Raw genomic sequence first — 18,671 nt, 5'->3', positions numbered from 1 at the left:
TAAAATACTTTACACTTTTTCCTTTGTGTAAGAACTGCTGCTCAGAGCCACAGCTACCCAGGGTTCAGATGAAGGTTTGACAAACAAAACCTACTGGTCCTAAAGGGGTTGGTAAGTGTATTACACAGTGAGATTGCACAGTCATACCATATAATACACCCTATTTCCTAGAAGTGGGATCCAGAACTTGTGTTTAGCAGCTCCTTGCAGTTGCCTGAAACCACTGAGAATCTGCCAAATTGACACCTAGAACAGAGGTTTGTGTGCATCCCAAGCATTTGTTTAATGGTGTGTTACTCCAAAGAACTGTTCCACACGAGGTTGCACAACCACACCATACCATATATACCCATTTTCCTCACACTAACTGATTCATAAAGTGCTTCATGTAACCTTTCAGTTACATCAGTTTACATGTTGGGTTAACAAATCAGCAGTTAAATGAGAGAAGCAGGGTGAGTTAGAGTCCATTCACTAGGGTGAGTGCCAAGCGCTGATATTCATAATGAAGAACATTTTTTCAAGATACCATCACAGTACAATTAAAATATACTTGTGTCTGGAAATAAATATATGCACTTACTGATCTAACTTTTAGTGAATTGTTTAAACGGAGATGTAGAATTGTACTACAGTTTATTGCTCTATCGTATGTGTCTACCGGCCTTAAGAATTGGAATGCAGGAATGCTGTGTATAATATGTTGTGTGTGTCACAAAGTGAGCAAAATACCACGTTTCAAGCAGATAAAACAGATTTAAATAATTGCATTGTTCACGAGATGAGAGAGACATAAGAGTAAAATAACTTAAGTCAGCATACCCAAGTCCACGTCTTGTTCATCTGAAAGGCAACATAAAGTGAAATATTTGAGTTTAATTTTTGTCTATATTTCTAGCAGTTTAGCTCATCTAAAAAAGGACTATAAATAGAAATAACAGCTATAATTCAAATAGCTTTTTAACATTTACACATCCACCTATATACTTTTCAAAACATTGACTGACCACACCAGTAAATAATTTTCATGATATAGAATACATTTTTTCTTTTGACCAATAAATTAAACAATTATGTAGTATACATTCAGAACCTGTGAGGATAACATTTACCATCTCTTCATGGTTCAAAGTACAAATCCATGATCACTGTTTTGAAATCAAGCAATTACTTCATATTTAGCCTTTCTATACTGAGAGAGCGTAGTTTAAATATTACATATACTGGACGTGAAATGCTTATATCAATGATTAATAATGCTGCATAGAAAAACGACAATAATTAGAGTAATGCTTAAATATGCATCTGAAAATTCGACTATAACGTGTGTGGTCACAATTATATACGTGAAGCTAATAATAATAAGTAAAACTGTTCATGCTATGGTTTATATTAACATTTATGATATTGCATTGTGTAGAAAAATATCTTAGGCCTTAAGTTAGCGTGAGTTGAAGATTTAGCTGCCTAGCTCTCATATTAAAGCATATTTTTCTGTTTTTCAGTGTGCTGACTCGCAAAGGGCCATGACCCTGCATTTGTTCTTTTCCTTCGTTTTATGTAACAAATTCTATCCTGTTCTCATCCGCATGCTAGCTGCCTTAGTATGAGTTTTATACAAATTTTGAAACAAAAGTAAATGAAAGAATGTACAAGGACATTTGACCATGGACAAAGGAACTCATGACCAAAGAAACGTGCCAAGCGGTGATGAAAACCCCCCGGATGTGCCACCTTCGAAGACGTCAATTATGAAGACAATCAAAGTGTCACAAATAATTGCAGACTTTCTCAGGCAGGGAGTCCTGAAAGAAGTTTTAAGCAGTCCGTGTAACTCTCCCATAATGGTTTTGAAGAAGCCTTGTGGAAAAGTTCGAATTGTGCAAGATTTAAGAAAAATAAACGAAATTGTGATAAAATGTTGTTGTGTGGTGCCCAATCCAGCAGTAATAATGTTCCAGGTTCCCTGCGATGCTGAATGGTTTACTGTGGTAGGCCTATAACAAGCCTTCTTTTCGATACCTATTCATGAGGACAGCCAATTTTTGTTCAGTTTCAAATCCTAGATAAGGTGTACAGTTGGTGCAGAATTCCTCAAGGGTTTTCTGAATCACCATCCATCTTCAATCAGATATTGAAAAAGGATTTGGAGTCCCTGGTGCTGCTTTTTAAATCAATTCTTGTGCAGTACATTGACGGCTTGCTAATTGCGTCCAAAACTAGCGACAGTTGTAAATACAATACCATTACATTGCTGAATCCTCTGGGAAAGAATGGGCATAAGGTATCAACCAGAAAGTTACAATACTGTCAAAAAGAAGTGAAATACTTAGGGCATTTGATCGAAAGAGGGTCCAGGAGAATATCGAAAGAAAGAATAACAGCCATTTTGCAAATGAACCCTCCGACGACAAAAAGGGATGTCAGGATGTTTTTGGGAATGGTGGGCTACTGTCGCCAGTGGATACCCAACTTCTCGATCATTACAAAACCATTGATAAAGCTGACAGGCAAAGAGATCAACTATGAGCCATATACTATAGCTTTGTCCAAGGAAGAACTTGAGTCATTTATGGAGTTAAGAGAATGCATGTGCAGGGCACCAGCATTAGGGATGCCTGATTATACAAAACCTTTTCTGTTGTTTTGTCATGAACGTGATGCTTGTTCTTTGTCTGTCTTAACACAGGTCCATGGAGATGCAAATTGCCCTGTAGCATATTTTTCAGCTACCTTGGACCCTGTCGCAGCAGCCTTACCGGGTTGTTTGCGTGCAGCCGCAGCAGTTGGTCAGAGCCTTACACAATGTGAAGGCATAGTCATGGGATACCCCCTAACAGTAATGGTTCCACATTCAGTTGAAATTCTGTTGACTTGAACTAAAACTCAGCACATGACAAATGCTCGTCTCACTAGGTATGAGACGATCATACTGGGGTCACCAAATATCTCCCTTAAACGTTGTAATGTATTGAACCCGGCAACTTTACTTCCTGTTGAAAACACTGAAATCAGAAATGAGGAAGAATTTTAACATGACTGTCTTGAGGTAACCGAGTTATGTACCAAACCTCGTCCAGACATTCAGGACACGCAATTGAAAGAAAATGACTGTATCATGTTTGTCGACGGGTCCTGTCTAAGAGACTCCGCTGGGACATTAAGAGCTGGTTATGCGGTATGCACTATAACTGGCATCGTTGAAGCTTCCTAGCTCGAGAGAGTGTTTTCCGCTCAAGTGGCAGAATTAATTGCCCTTACTAAGGCATGCCACGCAGCTGTGAATTTGAGAGTCACTATCTATACTGAAAGCAGATACGGATTCGGAATTGTACATGATTTTGGCCAACTTTGGTCACAGAGAGGTTTCATGACCTCATCTGGTTCTCCTGTGAAAAATGGTGAGCAAATAAAGGATTTGTTACATGCAATTCAGTTACCTCTTGAAATTGCCGTGGTGAAATGCAGTGTCCATATTAGATCACAAGACTGTGTGTCCATGGGAAACGGCTATGCAGATCAAGTCGCAAGGTTTTGCGCATTGAACTGTATATCGTTCAAGGAGCAATGGGAATTATTACCACAAACTGAAAATGACACATGTATGAACCTTGCATTGCGGGTAGTTGACACATTAGATGAGTTAAAAACATTACAGAGTTGTGCAAGTAAAGAAGAGAAACGCTCTTGGCAAAGAATGCAATGTCTACAAAGGGCTGATGACTTGTGGGTCTCAGAGGAAGGGTAACTAGCCTTGCCAAACAGTCTTCTATCTCAGTTTGCCAGAGTTTACCATGGTCAGGCTCACCTTGGAAGAGATGCAATGATCAGGTCATTTAAAATTGACTGGTTCAACCCAAAATTCCGAAATGCCGCAGAAATTACCTGTCACAGGTGCATCATCTGTCAACAGATGAATGCCGGGAAAGGAACCGTGGTAACTTTGAGCCACATTGGGAGAGCTGGCAGTCCATTCAACAAGATGCAAATGGACTTAATTGAAATGCCTGTCTGTGGAGGATTGAAGTACGTGTTGGTGATTGTGTGTGTTTTCAGTCACTGGATTGAGGCATATCCCACACGCAGTAATGACAGTCTTACAGTTGCAAAGCTATTACTTAGGGAACTGATACCAAGGTTCGGGTTTCCGGTCTCTATAGAGTCAGATAGGGGCAGACACTTTGACAATGAGGTGATTAAACTACTATGTGCAGCACTTAAAATCGAACAAAAGCTGCATTGAAGCTACCGCCCCGAAGCATCAGGACTAGTAGAACAAATGAACGGTACTTTGAAATCGAGAATGGCAAAAATGTGGGCAGCTAATAATATGAAATGGCCAGATGCATTACCTTTAGTGCTGATGTCAATGAGAAACACCCCAGACAAGAAAACGGGATTATCCCCCCATGAAATCCTTATGGGTAGAGCTATGAGATTACCAGCAGTACCTGCAAATGCGCTAGTGAATATTACAGATGATATGGTATTGGATTACTGCAAAGGTTTGGATGATGTGATTCGCTCTTTCTCTCACCAGGTGGAAGCTAACACATTGCCACCGATTGGTGATCCAGGCCACTCTCTACAAGCTAGTGACTGGGTGGTTGTCAAGAAGCACGTGAAAAAATCGTGTCTAGAACCACGTTGGAAAGGGCAATATCAAGTAATCTTGACAAATAATACTGCTGTAAAGTGTGCCGGAATTCCCAATTGGATACATGCCAGTCACACAAAAAGGGTGACGTGTCCTGCTGAAGAGGAGTTTGAAGTTACCGGCACAACAGCCTCAGGAGGAGAAGTGTCAGGACCAGAAAACAGTCAAGAAGAAACCGAGACTGTTGGAGAGCCCACTGAGAACAGCCTCGTCCCTCAAGCAGTCAATGAGTTCGAGAGGGGTGACAGAGTGCCTATCTCAGTAGAGGCGGCAGGAGAACTAAATCAAGGAGAGGTTCTCCCAGAAGTAGACAAATACGGGTTAGAACTTAAACCCGGTACAGACCCAGAAGAAGAAGAAGAAGGAGAAGAAGGAGAAATAGTAGAAAGAAATCAGAGTGAGCCAAAGCCTTCTGAGACAGCTGCAGGTCCATCAAGTGAGAACGCCATATCACAAGAGGAGGGTGCTGTCCAGCGTCCTGAAAAGACACATCAAGAGAAGATGCATAAAGGTGATAACTGGCCAGATAGACCACTCTTCAAGATAAGAGATGTACCAAGAGATACAATAATAGAAGAGAACGATACATCTTCAGTGGAAGATCTAAGTGAAGGAGAACAACAGGGTGAACGAAGGCTGAAAAGAAAAAGAGTCGCAAACAGAAGATATACAGGACCTGAATGGGCGTATGCTACAACATCTGAATGGCAACAAGAATTCCTAGCATTCTGTTTTGATCGAGAAGTACCAGGCCAATACTACGGTACCTGAACAAATCTGAGGAAAGCTTGGTTAAAATTAGAAAATTTGAAAACTGAAAGAGAGACTTTATAACTTACCGAAAGTGACATTAGAACCGGATTGACTTTTAAGAAACCTGATTACGACAAGCTGCTAACCTGATTTGACAAAAGGGGGTCCTGGAGTGAATGAAGACGCTATAAATATACGCTGAGAGCAAGAGAATATTATAAATCATCCTTAAAGTTGATTGTCGATTTACTATCTGATTCTATACAGACATGGCTTATAATAGAAGTAGTAGCAAGAAAAGTTGAGTGTGTGGTTGGCGAGGACTTATAATAGGTGTTGTGTGTGCAATAATAATTGTGGGAGTGATTGTGGGAATGCCATGGATAGAAAAAGAAACTATTAATGCTACTTAAAACCTGAAACTACCACACTAACACCGTGGGAGAGATTTGAGCAGGATGCAAGACACATGCATGAGGGAACTAATGCAAAAGGGAAACTAATGTCTTCTATCGCTTGCTAAATGAGTGTGTGGAAACCATGGATGTGAAAGATTGTTATGTATGCACTAAGATTCCTTCATCGGTGCAGGAGGGAGTTACTTACCATAGCCACCCTCTTACTTATGGGATTAGTTGCAGCTTGCTACTAACAAGATTCTATAATCAAGAGCATGTGCAATACTTTTATTCAAACTTGGATGTTGTGTTTTCTTTTGTGCCTGTGATTGAATTTTTAAATAAGTTAGCTAAGGAACATGATATAAAAATAGAGGATTCTTTGAGCCGACGCTTACATTTGGAACCGCTTATGCACATCGCAATAATTTGACTTGCTTATTATTACCTGTTGAAAAAAGCTTCTTAGATCACACTGATGATAGACGCAAAGCATTGAAAGAGAGATTAGAAAAAGGGTTAGAAAAACGCACGTACGCAAATGATTATGCTTATATTGCAATCAAGACACAAGGAAAATTAGCTACAGATGCATTACATGTAGGTAGGCTTTGTATATATAGGCCAAAATCTGAGCAGGACAATCTGTTTGTGGGAACGAGTGAGTGCAGGTATGTGTTTTTGTTTCAGAGTAAATGGACCTTTATGCTGAATGGACAGGATCCAGCGATCCCTGGGATCTATTACATCTGTGGGATTAATGCTTATTACCTTCTCCCTAAGGGATGGTATGGGACATGTTATTTGGGAATAGTATTCCCAAAGATTTACCAGATTGATGACTTAAAACAAATACCTGAAACGTCTGAATTACAACATCCTAGACAAAAATGAGAATCAGTGGCGGCTGTCATTGGTGATATATTCAGAGCTATAATCCCTTCAGTGGGGGTTATCTTGAATTCTATGAAGATTCAAAAGTTGTCTACTATTGTGGATAACATGCTGACAAATTTCACAGGGGCTATACTCCTGATGGATACTGAACTTGCTGCAGAAAGAGCTATGACTCTTCAAAATCGGCTTGCTTTTGACATTCTTTTAGAAAAGAGTGGAGGGGTCTGCAAGATGCTCAACGAGCGTCATTGTTGCTCGTTCATTCCGGATAACAGTAAAAAGATTAGAAGTATGCTTACTAACCTTGCTAGAGATAGTACAGATTTGAAGGATTTGAAAGAACTTGGTGTATGGGAGAAATTTGGAAAGGGAATTGCCAGAGTTGGGAGCTGGTTTACCAGCATTTGGAATGGGGTACTTGCAAAAATATTGATGGGTCTATTAATTGTTTTGGTCTGTCTATTAGGATTATGGGAGGCATGCAAAATTTATGACAAAATAAAGAGAAATTGGACTAAAAGAACCAGGAGAAACGAAGAAAGTGAAAGAGAGAAAATGTTCAATGAAATCTGGGAAAGTTCACATAAAGGACAAGATGTTGACATGCGTATTATGCGCAAGGTGAAAAATTAAAAGTGAAAGGCCAAGGGAAAGGTTAGTGTGATGACGAGCGTCATCAGAGGAGGGACTGAGAGAGCCTAGTTTAAATATTACATATACTGGACGTGAAATGCTTATATCAATGATTAATAATGCTGCATAGAAAAACGACAATAATTAGAGTAATGCTTAAATATGCATCTGAAAATTCGACTATAATGTGTGTGGTCACAATTATATACGTGAAGCTAATAATAATAAGTAAAACTGTTCATGCTATGGTTTATATTAACATTTATGATATTGCATTGTATAGAAAAATTTCTTAGGCCTTAAGTTAGCGTGAGTTGAAGATTTAGCTGCCTAGCTCTCATATTAAAGCATATTGTTCTGTTTTTCAGTGTGCTGACTCGCAAAGGGCCATGACCCTGCATTTGTTCTTTTCCTTCGTTTTATGTAACAAATTCTATCCTGTTCTCATCCGCATGCTAGCTGCCTTAGTATGAGTTTTATACAAATTTTGAAACAAAAATAAATGAAAGAATGTACAAGGACATTTTACCATGGACAAAGGAACTCATGACCCGAGAAACGTGCCAAGCGGTGATGAAAACCCCCCGGATGTGCCACCTTCGAAGACGTCAATTATGAAGACCAATCAAAGTGTCATAAATTATCGTGGGGTGACAATTGGGATTACCTAATGTATAATTTGATAGGTTAAAGATAGTGGGGTATAGTGAATGTCCAATAGAATTTTGGGGGAAGGTATTACGAAAAAGGGATGAAAACTCCTGTCACAGAAGGGACGTTAGAACTAGGTAGGGAATGCTATTGATTTCATCTAGAAACTCTGTCACTCTGTTTGGTGATTTGAGACTTAATAAACTATCCTCACCCATAGACTGCCCCTTACACTTCTCCTCCTTATGAGGGAAGTGTCCCCCTTTCTTTAGACGAAGTTAGACTGATGGTGATTCGACTGATGTCCTGAAGACGAAGACTGATCCTGTGTGCTGACCTATTCCTGGAGGGTAATTATGACAATGTGATTTGTAATTGTCTGTTTGCTTTTCCTTTCTAGGTACCAACTGCTTATTTTATAGAGGCCATAGCTAGATATTTTTCTAAATTGATGTTCTCAATTATTTTGCATGAAGTCCAACATGCTGATGCTAATTGGTGGTTAGGGTAGGTAATCACTCTGACTGACGCAAATAGACAAAGACTGGCGTTGCGCTATGCTGAACTGAGACTTATGTGATATTATTTGTATTCTGATCTATGTTCACGCCGTGCTATGTTCTTATGTTTGTGATTCTTGCATTAATGAAATCTTATTATAGTTGCCATATTGTGACTATGCTTTTATGCTTCTTGATATTGAGATTGACTCTTCTGCTTGTAGATTGTAATCAATAGGGAATAAAATTCATAAAATTCTATCAAAAGGTGTGGTTATTCATGGCTGAGAGGTCATGGTTGCGTTGACAATTTGATTAATGTCTATAACCAAGGTAAAGTGTATTATAGTGGTGAATATTGATGACATTATTGATATATTGCTTGACATATTGATCAGCTATCTCGTCCTACGGTGTCTCACCACTGGGTCACAAGATTCATTGGCCTAAAACGAGTCCTAATGTGTATAAAATTGACATAAAGGGACGCGTTATCAGTTCCAACTCTAAACAACTCTGGTTACTTTTTGTAGATGAGAGTTTTTGTAGGCATCATTAATGTTTAAAAGATATCTTTGAACAGTAGCACAAGTGCTCGCCTATTGCATTCATGCATTTGATTTTGGGCGTGCAACACTGGACCGGCAGTCAGTATGAAGCGCTTAAAACTTGTCAAATGTTGCTCCGGAAGGTTTTTCAGAACTGCAGCTGAGCTGTGGCAGTGAGTGAAGAACTGCGGAATTGTAACAAAAGGTAAGAGCCAGCAGCATGCATACTCAGTCAGTCAAATGTGACGTCACTGAGGTCGTGTTAAGTGTTGAGCTGGGTGGAACACAGACCGAGGTCGAGGGGTGATTTGATATGACTTGAGGAACTGCTGTGAAAGTAAGACTTTAGAGTTTAGGCCTGGTAACACCAGTGGTAATAATTTCAGTTTTTGCTGCACTGTACACGCCATTTGCCATTTGCGTAGTTGCAGGCAGCTCCTCCCATTCCTCCAAAACAGCAGGCTGAGGCACCACACAAAGGAATAGCCAACTCAAACGTGGCCAGTGAGTCTGGGCCACCACATGTGCTGAGAGAAACAGACAAGTAAAGAATGCAGGGCAACAATTGCAAGGGCAGGGTCAAGATCAATGTACAAATACCTCTCGTTTAACATATGATGAAAAATAATAATCACCTCAACTTTCTTAAAGTAAATAAAGTAAAATCAGTCTTCAGGTGGCAGTCTCGAGAAGATGCACTGGAAGCGCTGGATACTCTACCATGTGTTCAAACAGAATATTTTCCTCTGTTTCATCACTGAAAGACAAATAGCTCCTATAGGCAGGACTGAGCAGATTTAAGGAGCTTTGGCGCAACCGAACAAGTTATTTACCTTCGGTACCGCCTTTTCGGGTAGACAATCTATTTAGCTGCAGATATCATACCTTAGAATAGTCCCTAGGCGTCAGACTGAATCCTGAGAATTTTTGAGTACTCCTGCGCACCAGTAGATGGCATCGTTGGCTCCACATCAGTATCATCCATGATAGATGTCACATGTGTGGTGCTTATATAGGCGCCAACCCAGCGCACTGACATCAGTTTCTTTTGCTGAAAGCACAGAGCCACAAAGAATGCTTGCGCACTGGTGTGCAGTAATAAGGGCCTCAAAAAAGTAACCATATAAAGAAATCAGTTCACAGAGCAGAGAGTGTGGGAGGGTACATAAAGAATCTGCTGCTATAGTCTGTACCAGATAAGGCGTTACCAAAGGTAAGTAACTCGTTCATCTGATAGAGACTTCTAGCTGCAGGTTTTCTTACCTTAGAAGAGACACCAAAGTAATTCCTCCCTGGAGGTGGGTCTGCAAACAGATTAGACCAAAAAGTCTTGTAGGTCTGAACAGGCAAAATGCCCATCAAGACAGACTTGACTGTACAGATAGTAATGTTTAGTGAATGTGTCTAGTGACGCCTGTTTTACTGCCTCACAGATGCCCAGGACAGGTACTCCTTGAGCTAACACAGTGGTTGCACCCTTGGCTCTGGCATAATGAGTGTACAAGCCCTCAGCAGGATGCTTTTTGGCCGGCGCATAGCAGATTTTTATGCAGATCACTAACAATCTTAAGTAGTTTCATTTCTGCAGAGCCTTTGCCTTCTTTTGGGTGGTGGTGGTGTCTCTCCTCTTCTTTAAAATTGTGAGGCACAGCAAAGAAGGCAGGCAAGGTAATATTCTGACCTTCATGAAAAGGTGTCAAACCTTTTGGAAGCAAGTGTCCTGAGAACCAGTTTGTCTGGATGGAAAGTTGTGTAAGGAGGGTGCACAGAATGCTTTCAGTTTCCTGACCCTCCTGGCCAATGCTGTGCCACCAGAAAAGCTGTTTTGATGGTGAGTAGGTGAATTGAGTAATTGTGCAGGGGCTCAGAGGGCGTGCACATGAGAAATGTTAAGACCAGGTTGAGGTCCCATCGGGACATCATGAATGATCTTGGAGGAAATAGTTAAGTCCTTAAAAGAATAGGTCACAGCAGGGGACTTAAACTGAGATTGTTAGTCCGAAACAACAAGAAAGGCGAGATGGCTGGCAAATAATCTTTAACAATGCCCAGAGCAGAGCCCTGCTGGGCTAGAGAAAGAATAAACAACAAAACTTTAGAAAGAGATACAGCAAGAGGGTCAATATTCTTGTCTGCACACCATGTCACAAACCTCTCACAGTGGCAGGCATATACTATCTTGGTGGAGGGATGCCTTGCTGCCAAGATAACATCACAGACTTCGGCTGGAGGGTTGAAAGCTGTTAATTATTGCCTGTTAATCTCCATGCATGAAGGTGGAGGTTATACAGATTTAGGTGCAAGACCCTGCCCTGTTGCTGCTACAGGAGATCCTCCCGAAAGGTCAGCCAGTAGGACTAATGCTCAGGCTTAGGAGTTTGGGATACCATACTCTCTATCTGGACAGGATGGGTATTGGTGGAAAGGCATAAAAGAGGTCTGAGCTCCAATTAAGATGAAAAGCATCTCCGAGTGAGCACAGCCTTGGACACTCCAGCGCACAGAACTGCTGACATTGTATGTTCTCTGTGGTGGCGATAGATCTAACCAATGTCACCCTAATCTTGAAAAAGACCTTGCGCCATCTCTGGGTAGAGATGTCATTTGTGATCTGCTAGGCATTGACAGCTGAGTTTGTCCACTCTGGGGTTTAAAGAACCTGGCAGGTACTTAACCACCAGGGAAATACCGTGGAGGATCAGCCATGTCCATTGGTGCAGGGCCTCTTAGCAAAGGGTCCAGAACCCCACCCAGCCCTGTTTGTTACAGTACCACATGCTGGTGGTCTTGGCCCTGAACACCTGAGCCAGCCTTTCCTTGAAGGAAGGAAGAAAGGCTTTCAGTGCCAACTAGACCTCCTGAAGCTCCAACAAGTTGATATGGAGCTTGAGTCCTCTGATCTCCACCTCTCCCAAATGACTGTCTCAGCACAAGAGCAACACATCTGCCACTACAGTCAGCCCGTGTTGGGGAAGGGAGGTAGGTCGGCCCTTGACCCAATTGTAGTTTGTAAGTAAACACTGCAGGTCTTTCGTGGTTATTCTAAGATCTGGACCAAGTTGGAGAGAATACTCTGATGCTGTGACCACTGGGACTTCAGGTCCCACTGCACAGCCTGCATATGTCAGTGGGCATGTGTTATTAGCAGGATGCAGAAGGCCATGAGGCCAACAGCCTCAGAGTTAATCTCACCAAAATACAGGATAGAGGCTGAAACATCAGAATCATAGCCTGAATATCCTGAACTTGCAATTCAGGAGGATAGGCCCAAAACCGCGTTGTGTCAAGAACAGCTCCAATGAAAGTAGCATCTGAGATGAAGTCAGGTGTGATTTGGCAGATTTATAGTGAAGCCCAGTGAGTGCAGGAATTTTGCCGTAGTCTGGGTGTGAGAGACTACTGCTTGTGGCGAGCCCACCTTCAACATCAGATTGTCGAGATAGGGGAAGACTGGAACCCCTGCCCTGCACAGATGTGCTGCAACCACCACCATCACCTTGTTGAACACCCGAGGGGTGCTGGTAAGGTCAAAGGGGAGGTCAGCGAACTGAAAGTACTCTTGGTTTATCGTGAACTGCAAGTAACGTCTGTGGGCATGCAGGATATGTAAATATGCATACTGCAAGTCCAACGCAACCAACCAGTCTCCGGTATCCATTGCAGGCAGGATCTAAGCTAAGGTAAGCATCTTGAACTTCTCTTTCTTCAGGAAGAGATTGTGAAGGTGCAGGTCTAGAATAGGTCCTCGCAGACTTAGAGCTGTGATCCCGCTCTAAGCACCACAAACAAATCAAGTGTGGGTCTTTCACAGACATCTGCCTGTGAGAGGCACCACAGGGTTTAAGACCCATTGGTTTCTTTGGGGACATTACTAAACATACCAGTAGAAAGTTTTCTCAAAAAATGCTTTGACAAAATGTCAAAAAAACCTCAGTCAGAAAGTGACTAGGGGTGGCTGTTACAGATCTGCACTGGCTGGTGTGGAAAGAAAAGAACCAATGTCAGTGCACTATGGGGGTGTGTTGGACCTGGCTTTTTGACAGGGACATCCCCAAACTTTTTGCCTCCTTCCTCCTATTTTTTCTGACCTGTTGTTGTTGGCTTTTGACCTCTGGGCACTTTACCACTGCTAACCAGTGCTAAAGTGCATATGCTCTCTGGGTAAATTGTACTACTGATTGGTTTATCCATGATTGACTATTTAATTTACTTGTAAGTCCCTGGTAGAGTGCACTACATGTGCCTAGGGCAGGTAGATTAAATGCTACTAGTGGGCCTGCAGCACTGGTTGTGCCACCCACCTCAGTAGCCCCTTAACCCTGTCTCAGGCCTGCCATTGCAAGGCCTGTGTGTGCAGTTTCACTGCCACTTCGACTTGGCATTTAAAAGTACTTGCCAAGCCTAGAACTCCCCTTTTACTACATATAAGTCATCCCTAATGTGTGCCCTAGGTAACCCCTAGAGCAGGGTGCTGTGTAGGTAAAAGGCAGGACATGTACCTGTGTAGTTATATGTCCTGGTAGCGAAAACTCCTAAATTAGTTTTTACACTACTGTGAGGCCTGCTCCTTTCATAGACTAACATTGGGGCTGCCCTCATACACTGTTGAAGTGGCAGCTGCTGATCTGAAAGGAGCAGGAAGGTCATATTTAGTATGGCCAGAATGGTAATACAAAATCCTGCTGACTGGTGAAGTCGGATTTAATATTACTATTCTAGAAATGCCACTTTTAGAAAGTGAGCATTTCTTTGCACTAAAATCTTGTTGTGCCCTTCAATCCACGTCTGGCTAGGTTTAGTTGACAGCTCCTTGTGCATTCACTCAGACACACCCCAAACACAGGGTACTCAGCCTCACTTGCATACATCTGCATTTTGAATGGGTCTTCCTGGGCTGGGAGGGTGGAGGGCCTGCCCTCACACAAAGGACTGCCACACCCCCTACTGGGACTCTGGCAGACAGGATTGAACTGAAAGGGGGCTTGGTGCATTTCTTAGAGACTCTTTGAAGTCACCCCCACTTCAAAGGCACAACTTAGTATAAAACAGGGCCTCTGCCCTACCTCATCAGACACTTGCTGGAGAAGAAACCTGAACCAGAAACTACATCCTGCCAAGAAGAACTGCCTGGCTGCTCAAAGGACTCACCTGTCTGCTTTTCTACAAAGGACTGCTGCCTTGCTGTTGGCCTGCTGCCTTGCTGAACTCTTGTCTGGCTGTAAAAGTGCTCTCCAAGGGCTTGGATAGAGCTTGCCTCCTGTTCCCTGAAGTCTCAGGACCAAAAAGACTTCTCTCTTCCTCTTGGACGCTCCGTGCGCCGAACTTTTCGATGCACAGCTTGTTCCGCGGCAAGAAAAACGCCGCACACCGACGCTGATCAACGCGACGTCTTCGGGACGACCGAAACTTTGACGCACGGCCTCGCAAGGACAACGCCGCCCGACTTCCCGGGAGAAATCGACGCGACGCCTACCGTGAGATCAAAACTTTGACGCACAGCCTCGCAAGGACAACGCCGCCCGACTCCGCAGGAGAAATCGACGCGACGCCTGCCGTTAGATCGAAACTTTGACGCACGGCCTTGCAAGGACAACGCCGCCCGACTTTCCAGGAGAAATCGACGCAACGCCTGCCGTGAGATCAAAACTTTGACGCACGGCCTCACAAGGACAACGCCGCCCGACTTTCCAGGAGAAATCGACGCAACGCCTGCCGTGAGATCAAAACTTTGACGCACGGCCTCGCAAGGACAACGCCGCCCGACTCCGCCGGAGAAATCGACGCAACGCCTGCTGTGAGATCGAAACTTCGACGCGCAGCCCCGCAGAACGACGCGCAGCCGGAAAACAAGCAGGAAAATCCACGCACAGACCCGGGACATCTGGTACTCCCTGCAAACCACAGTAAGAGACTGTCCGCGCGCCGGAAGACGACGCCCGACTCCCCGCATGGAAAATAACGACGCAAGTCCGTGTGTGCTGAGGAGAAATCGACGCACACACCAGTTTTCCACGCACCTCTTCTCCTGTGGCCCTCTGAGGAGATTTTCCACCAGAAACCAGGTACTTTGTGTTTGAAAGAGACTTTGTTTACTTTCTAAAGACTTAAGACACTCTCTATCACTTTTCAGTGATATCTTTACAAATTCATATTGCAACTTTGATCGTTTAGACCTGAAGATACCCAGATAAATATTATATATTTTTCTAAACACTGTGTGGTGTATTTTTGTGCTGTTATGCTATGGTGTTGTATGATTTATTGCACAAATGCTTTACACATTGCCTTCTAAGTTAAGCCTGACTGCTCGTGCCAAGCTATCGGAGGGTGAGCACAGGCTGATTTTGGATTGTGTGTGACTTACCCTGACTAGAGTGAGGGTTCTTGCTTGGACAGAGGGCAACCTGACTGCCAACCAAAAACCCCATTTCTAACAGGGTGTATCTATAGGAACTGTGCATGCCATATCTGGCGCAGACGAGCTAGCGCAGAGCCGAATGACACTGCCAAACCGGGACTCAGAGGTACTGTTAAAAAATTTCCAGATCCAGTTTGATATCTTAGGAATATTCTGAGTTAAGGAATCTGCACCAACAAATCTCTATCAAATAGGGCTGACAGAACTAATATAAAATGACATTCGGTCATCAATGCATGTTCCGTCAAAGCATTTGACAAGATAAACACCATTATTTAACAAGGAGTATTTTTTCATCCTTTAGATAGCAGTTTACTTAGTTTAGTACCCTATCTGATGCTTTTGAAAGAAAAGGGGTAAAAATGAAGAGTGGTGACAGATTCTTTTATTTTATTTTGACTCAGGTTTAAATACTGTCAAGAAACCAGTATTATACATGATACAATGACTCATTATTTGGTGATAATGAAAAGAAACAGTTGCATAGTATGTAAAGGTCTTTAGATGGAACAATTCTTAACTTAATTGATATCCTTATCGAAACATGTCCTTGTTTCACTAAACTTGGAGGGAGGAATGGCTTAATTAACATGTCTGAATCTGGACGCTTGACCTGCTAATCTCAGCGTTGAGTTCTTAACCCCTTATGCTTTATTTAAAAAATATGGGCATGATTTAATTTGAAAGTTCTGAAAACGGAAGTGATAGGAAGAACAGACTGAATATCAGACGTCTAGTAATGAGTTTAGTTACTAAAGTTACATGTTTGTTACAGAACGTGGGGACAAAGGATACTTAATTGCTGAAAAGCTAAGATTAATGGGACAATACATGTATTTCTATTCAATAAAACACATATTTGGAGACAAACAAGAGCAAGTATTTTAGTTATAATTCATACTGATATGAGAGCACTTGCTTATGATGTTATAGAATGGACATTACATTCTTGCTGGTGTGTTGTTTACGTCATGACTCACATAGGGAAATTTCATATGAATAGATATCTATTGCCTTATGTGTGGCTCTCACTGACAACCATAATCATGAACGCCATATTTTAAATGTGATAATTCAGTGCTGTGAGGTAGCAACAGTGGGTTACAGATCTCTTAACGCACTGTTGCTACATAAAGGAATTGCAGGCTGCTGTGACTGTGCTCTATGGTAGACTTTCAGAGCGGGGTGAGAATGCAAGGAGCACGGTTTTTGAAGGAGAGGGAAGGGAAGGCACTTAGAATGGTGGGGTTGAGTGACACGAGGTCAGGTATTTTTTTACATTTGGGACATGGAGAGGCCATGTTATGTATGACTCCCTCATTAATCATCTGCCCCTGTGTAAGAGCTGAAAGCAGGGTAGATGATTTTGGGGGAGGAGGAAATACATAATAAAAAAATTATAGATGGGCAAAAAGTGAATTACGAGGATTTTTCTGCACATGTGGTTGTGGGTGACATAATAGAAAACTCATGCTTCAAAGTCATCTATTTCATTTTACTCACAACCACTCAGTGAAAAAAATCCCCCTTGATTTACTGTTACCCATCTGTAAATCTATCTGTTACGCATGGCTCCCACATTCCAGATCCTAGCACTGGTGACTCACTGCTATATTTGTTGCATCATAAAGGATTCCCAGGCCAGGCTGACTGGCTCTCTGAGATCCTGTCAGCACAGCGTGGCTTGTCTGCTTTGACTGAATGCAGCAAACACAGCAGCAGTGGTGGAATGGAAGGCAGGGACGGTGGTGGGGCAAGGGTAAGCATGGAAGATACAATATTGTTTTTTTACATTTTCATCAGGGAGGAGAGGCCATGTTATGTATGGCTTCCTCATTGCTCCTCTGCTCCTGCCTAGCAACTGAAAGCAGGGGAAGAGGATTATTAGGGTCATGGATAACAAAATGAAAGCAGGGTAAATAGAGAATTACAGAGATGATTTTCACCGTGGGGTTTGTAGTGACATAAGACAACTCGAGCTTCACTTTCATTGTCCATTTGATTTCACTGAGACCCCTCAGTGAATATCATCCCTGTAATTCACTGTTACCCATCTATACCTCTATTACAGTTAGTTAATATAACTTCTGTCTGAGGGAGCCTCTCTCAAGGATGTTTGTTGAGAGTACTGCTCACAGTGCAGATAATAAAGTATATCGGAACATTTCAACAATGCTCTTTCAGAGCCCAAAGCTTTTCAGCACATGTATGTCACATTCTTAAATGCACTGTTTGATGTTTAATGTTTTTTGAAGAATTTCTCCATGCAGAATTCCTGAACATCCTTTCGGAAGGTGCAGTTGCTCACTACATTTCAGATCAGGTAACGCACCCACCTTTTTTTTCCAGTCTCCAAACAGACCCTAAGAGGTGGCTGTGGTGGAAATAGGTGATTCCAGTAGTGAAATTTGGTGGCAGCCTCTTAGGAATACAATATTTCCATATTATTCTATTTTACAAACTATTCACGGACTATATTATCTGTCAATCATTCAGTTAAAAATATGAGACTTTGAGCCAGATGTAGGTAGAAATGGTTTTGCGACTCGCAAATTGCGAGTCGGAGCGGCTCGCAATTGCGAGTCGCAAAACCATATGCAGAATGGTGTCCCTGACACCATCTGCGAATCGCAAGGGGGTCGCAAAGACCCACCTCATTAATATTAATGAGGTGGGTCGCAATTTGCGACCCCCTTTCGATTCCCTGCACTCACAGGGATGGTGGCCTGCTGGAGACAGCAGACCACCATGTCTGTGACTGCTTTTTTATAAAGTAGTTTTTTTTTGTATTGCAGCCCGTTTTCCTTAAAGGAAAACGAGTTGCAATACACTCGGGAAAATGAAACCATTTGGTTTCAATTTTTCAGAGTAGGCAGTGGTCCATTGGACCACTGCCTGCTCTGAAAAAATATTTTTGGCGCCATTCACAAAGGGGAAGGGGTCCCATGGGGAACCCTTCCCTTTTGCGAATGAGTTAGCACCCATTTCACATGGGTGCTAACTGCGAATTGCTTTGCGACCGCGTTTGTGGTCTCAAAGCAATTGTGTATCGCAGTGTGAATCGCAAAGAGGAAGGGGAACACCCCTTCCTATTTGCGAGTCTCAGTCCCATTTTGCGAGTCAGTACCAACTCGCAAAATGGGAATGTGCATCACGATGCGCGTTTTGCATGGCGCAAACTGCGAATTTCGCACTTTGCGCCATGCAAAACGGTTT

General features: G+C 42.5%; 1 protein-coding gene across 50 annotated transcripts in view; it reads right to left on the bottom strand.

Moving 5' to 3' along the window:
• The window catches only part of LOC138288307 (mucin-19), a 1,675,551-nt gene that overhangs the window by 1,545,447 nt on the left and 111,433 nt on the right, over positions 1 to 18,671 (bottom strand). For all 50 annotated transcript variants that reach the window (XM_069229764.1, XM_069229784.1, XM_069229763.1 and 47 more), the window contains exon 5: positions 823 to 843. In XM_069229764.1, coding sequence (XP_069085865.1) covers positions 823 to 843 — 21 coding nt within the window. The remainder of the gene's footprint in view (positions 1 to 822; positions 844 to 18,671) is intronic.

This window comes from Pleurodeles waltl, chromosome 4_1 (genome assembly GCF_031143425.1).
Source record: "Pleurodeles waltl isolate 20211129_DDA chromosome 4_1, aPleWal1.hap1.20221129, whole genome shotgun sequence".
NCBI classification, from domain to species: Eukaryota; Metazoa; Chordata; class Amphibia; order Caudata; family Salamandridae; genus Pleurodeles; species Pleurodeles waltl.
This window is presented reverse-complemented; position numbering and strand designations above follow the sequence as displayed.